Source organism: Coenobita brevimanus, chromosome 61 (genome assembly GCF_032717465.1).
Source record: "Coenobita brevimanus isolate Jiangsu-jjx chromosome 61, ASM3271746v2, whole genome shotgun sequence".
NCBI lineage: Eukaryota > Metazoa > Arthropoda > Malacostraca > Decapoda > Coenobitidae > Coenobita > Coenobita brevimanus.
This window is the reverse complement of record NC_137014.1, coordinates 13649017-13654016: the sequence shown is the minus strand read 5'-3', so window position 1 is coordinate 13654016 and position 5000 is coordinate 13649017. Positions and strand designations below refer to the sequence as shown.

Below are 5000 nucleotides of genomic sequence, written 5' to 3'. Positions count from 1 at the left end.
GGCTGTGAGGATGGTGGAGGTGCCGCCCTTCAGTAGGCTCTTGGACTCTTGGCCTCTGACGGTGCTCAAGAGGGCCGTGCGGATGGACTGGTTATTCAGCGAAGTGGTGGTGGTGGTGGCGGGTGTACGGACAGTGGACACCACGGTGCGAACACCACGACCACCCACGCCACCACTCCCACCTGTGCTGATGATCTTGATTGTCCGAACCTAGGAGCAAACCAAAAGCCACAACCAGCACGTTAATGCATAATTAATAAACTGGATTCACATCATCTGCCTTCACCTTGATTCCTGCCACTCACGTCAAGTGTCCTGGAACATTTTTATTATTTGTCTAAGACCGTATGGTGAAACCTACACTGCATCAGAACAATATGGTACTCAATTAAGGAGTTATATAAGCATAGTGAAAAATATCTATGGCAAACTGAAGAATTAGAACGCCAAAATAATAGTGACTGTGGTTCTATGTACCTTATCAAATATTTAAGAGAATGGCATCTGGGATGCTGTGAAGTCTCTGGCTAAGCTGCATCATGCGACCCACCTGATTGAGATCCTTGACAGTGACAGGCAGGAGGATGGAGCGCGAGGCCTGGCCGGACTTAAGGATGGTGGGACCCCGCACCAACTGGGTGTTGTGACCGCCCTTGTTGGCCTGAGTTACCACGATGGTCTGGCCTCCAACACTGTTGTTCGGCCCGCCCACCGTCACGGTCTTCAGTAGCGGAGTACCACTGGTCACTGTGGCCGACGTGGTCACCGGGGTGGGGCTGCTGCCACCGGTGCTCACACCTTTCGTCACCACGGCTCTGCTAACCAGGGTGGGGGCAGCAGCCGGAGTGGAGGCGGGGGCTGGGGCTAGGGCCGGGGCAAGGGCAGGGGTAGGGGTCGTGGCCGCGACACTGATAGGTTCACACACAACCTGCCGTACTGGTGACGAGAATCCTGCAGGCCACACAGTAAGTATATTGTACAGTGAGATACAGCGCACCACCAGGAATAAGCTGACTCATCAAGTAACTACAATACAGTATACGCCACAGTACGGTAGCATTGTGACTAACCTGAGTCCGGGAGGAGGAAGTCATCAGCAGCAAGTAGAGTGTCTGGGGTGGCGGGTGAGGCGTGGAGGGTGGAGGTGGAGGCTAGGTCGCTGATGGATGACACATCTGAGATGGCGTCCTGGCAATGGTCAGGGGAGAGCAGACCCAAGGCTGGTTCAGGGGATGACACAGAGTACCCGGACCCAGGAGACATCTGATCAACACAACACGCCATTACTATCCCACACAACTCCAATACTTAAATCTTTATCAACTTCACATTTTTAGTACTGAAACTGATACCTATGAAATACAATTAATGTCATTTACAAGCATAAGCATATAGACATCCATGTAAAATTACCAAAAACACTGACATTACATGACTGTGCATGCAAAACCCATACTTATGCCCACTAAGTCAAACGCTGGTAACTGTGTAAGGACTGACCTGCTGATCAAGGGAGGAGTCGCTGGACATGCCGGAGTCAGAGGCACCTGAGTCCATGACAGCATGGAAGGGCAGCCCCACCAGGTCCTCGAGTGAGTCCATGTCATCGCTGGGTGATAGCGTGTGGGGTGAGAGGGTAGCCAGAGGGTCCAGGGTGGGCGTGGTGAGGCTCTCACAGGACATGTCCTGTCCGTCCAACACCGACCGCAACAGCTCGTCGGCATCCCAGTCGCTCGACTGTCACCAACAAAATATTAGCTTAATACACATACCATACCATAAAACCACCACTGCTCAGCCTCATACATAATGCCTGTGTTTTTCCAAATCTGAACATCCACAGACAAAACTTATCGCATGGCGCATCGTAAACAGAGCTACGCTCGTTATGTTTGTCCTAAATTTGGATAGGTCTATCTTACGTGCATCACAAATCACAATAACAGAACACATGGCACACCCCACAACTGGTGTACCGTTACCACGTGTTACACTTCTCTACGATATTTTATTCGCCGTCAAGTAAGTTATGCTCACTAGCAGTCATTCGTCTAATTCCAGTATGGTAGTTTTAATGCTTTTTTTTTTTTCCCAGGCACACCGGCAGCTATATTTTCAAAACCAACATGACCAGGATTAGTCATATCCCCTCGGCTGCTCAGTTATGAAAGGAATGCCGGTACCGGTAGTCAGGGAGCTGGAAATCATGGTGGGTACTGGATCTGAATTAAAAAGCAACACTGGGATGCTATTAGCTTGTATACTGATGATTTAGTTACACTAACGAAAAATAATTGGTGTGATGAGTAAATTGAGATAATGTGTTTGAAAGGAACGCGCATTATACTGTACAATGAATTCCAATATGCAGTGCCAATTGTTGATAGAAAAAAAAATAACAGGATGGAGTGAAAAGCCAAGATGAGATGTGCGTGCTTGAGGAGGCTGATAGTTTTTAACCCGGCAATGTATCACGGTCTACATCTGGAAGCCGTGTTGTGTTAGTCTGGCACATGGAATGAGAAATCTGAGATACGGTTTCACTTCAAGGAAGAAAAAGTAACCGGAGCAGCAATAAATAACTCTGAGGTGAAGATAACTCTGCTTGAAAGTGTACTGCTTCCGATACTCAAGTGAGCGATGGCAGTCAAACCTGGGTACATGAAGGCATTCAACATTACAAGTAATACTAATTAACTCTTTCAGTTCAACTGCTGGCACTAAAATACAGGAAACAAAAAAAAATTATACAATACAGGAAAAAAAAATATTAGAAATCTAGAATAGAAGGAAAGACTACATGCGAGAGACAGTGGCACTGCTGTGGAGATAAATATTGAGATGATATGAATATGTTCAATGAATGCAGACATTATACAGTATATATATATATATATATATATATATATATACATACAGAAACAGAAGATAATCTGGCTTAAACTCTTAATGGATGACAATGAAAGATATTCTGGCATAAACTCTTTTAGCACAAGGATTCACCTCACCACATCCCACCAGTCACTCTGTATCATTCCCTATTTCACTTGGTCACTTCTCGTCAGACATGAGGTAATCGTACTCTGTAATCGTAATCAGTTACAGTCAATTAACGATCTTCATGTAATTGTGTCCGATTATATTAATATTATTTGCAATGTAATCGCAATGGCAAACGAATACAATCGAAAGGTAATCGTAACTAATTACCTTTATTATTACACTAACTTTGTCTAATAAATTAAATCATAAATATGCCTATATTGTTATATTTCAACCTGCACTTCATACTCCTAATTATGTTCCAAATTGTGTGTGTGGGGGGGGGGTGGCGAGAGACAGAGAGAGAGAGAGAGAGAGAGATTCTTGGCTGATCCTCAACCCTTGTGCCAGGTTCGGTCCAGTTCAGATCAGAACCGTTTTAGTTATTTATTCACACTGTGACATATATCCTGGTCGAAATTTGGCTTTGCCCTGTGACCTTACCCTTATTCTGATTGATCTTAAAATTAAATCTCTTCGTCGTTGCCCTCCGTCAACCCTTCCACCAAGTTTGGTCTAAATCGGATCAAAACTTTTAAAGGTGGCTTTGTCCTGTGATCTTGACCTTTCATCATTATTCTTAAAAACAATGTGCCACCCCCTTGGCAGGCGCTCAACATTTCCACAAAGGTTAAAGCTGGATAAAAACTTTTGGTTACACTTAGCGCACACACACACACACACACACACACACACACACACACACACACACACACACACACACACACACACACACACACACACACACCTCGGTGGAACAATACACCCTCTGCTCTAATGCACGCAGGGATGTACTAAAATCAACAGGTGTTCATGTATTTTAATCCTTGACTAACAACTCAGAATGGGTGATGCAAGGGGTGTATACAGCAGTGTGGCAGTAGACAACTATTTTGTACTGTCTAGCAGCTGCATAGAGTATAACAGAAGCACACTGGAGGAATAAACTAAACTGACGACTTCCATTACCTAATAATGCTGTAGGAGCGTAAGATACAATACAGAGCATGAATCGCATTAGTTACATCACAAGCAGAAGTAAAACCACTGTACTTTTAAAACGAAGTGCTTCTCTTGTTGTAGACTGTTTACGGTATATAAGAAGTAGGCTAATCATGACTTTAACCACAATTATAAAGTATATAATCGTAATCGTAATCGAATACACTATTTTTTTTTTTCGATAATCGTAATCAAGAAACTGTCATATAGATAATTGTAATCGATTATGTTACCAGTGTAACCGTCCCATGCCCGATTCTCTTAACTGAGATTTTGTAATACCTCTGCCTTTGTGATGTTTTGCAAATTTTTATCAATATTCTCTTGTATGGCCATAGTTCGCGTTAATACGACACAAGAAAATATCACTGTTTCATATGCTGAGTACGGTATTGGTATAAAGGCACGGCTTAATAAGCCACTTCATTTACCGTCTGTTTCGCTACCTAACAAAACTTCACCCTCAATGGGAGACTTCCCAAATGTCGTCTGTTAACAAGCTGGTGAATCTGTTAGTCTTATGTCCGAAACAGTAATGCAAGTGTCTTGATTCTTATATGTGTGGGTAAAGTTATGAGATCTCGTAAGAACATACACCACTCGTCACAAAAACTACTAGTTACTAAAAATATATCACATAAATGAATTAATACTTACGATTGGCTGCTTTCCACTTACATAACTTAGGTCTCCCATCCAGCAATCTGTCAAACAGTCAATATAGTCGGTTCGTTCTATTACTACTGAGCTCAGTGGAGTTGGCCATCTACAGGGAACATTCATATCGTACTTCTTAGCAGAAGTAATGCTTTATTGAAGCATGCCATTACTTTAGCTGTCTGAAATTTAATATTTAGCAGATACCGTCAATTGACACTTGTTACCTGAATTCTTGGGCGACCGTTCGAAAAGTAGGATAAGATACAGATCATCATTCATTCGGTGTTGTTTCGGCG

General features: G+C 43.4%; 1 protein-coding gene across 2 annotated transcripts in view; it reads right to left on the bottom strand.

Annotated features, from left to right (window-relative positions):
- The window catches only part of LOC145403810 (uncharacterized), a 103350-nt gene that overhangs the window by 52503 nt on the left and 45847 nt on the right, over positions 1-5000 (bottom strand). For both annotated transcript variants that reach the window (XM_080275488.1, XM_080275490.1), the window contains exons 3-6: positions 1501-1737; positions 1071-1263; positions 551-951; positions 1-210 (exon numbers count right to left, since the gene is read on the bottom strand). The exon at positions 1-210 is cut by the window's left edge and continues 142 nt beyond it. In XM_080275488.1, the coding sequence (XP_080131614.1) occupies positions 1-210; positions 551-951; positions 1071-1263; positions 1501-1737 (1041 nt within the window). The remainder of the gene's footprint in view (positions 211-550; positions 952-1070; positions 1264-1500; positions 1738-5000) is intronic.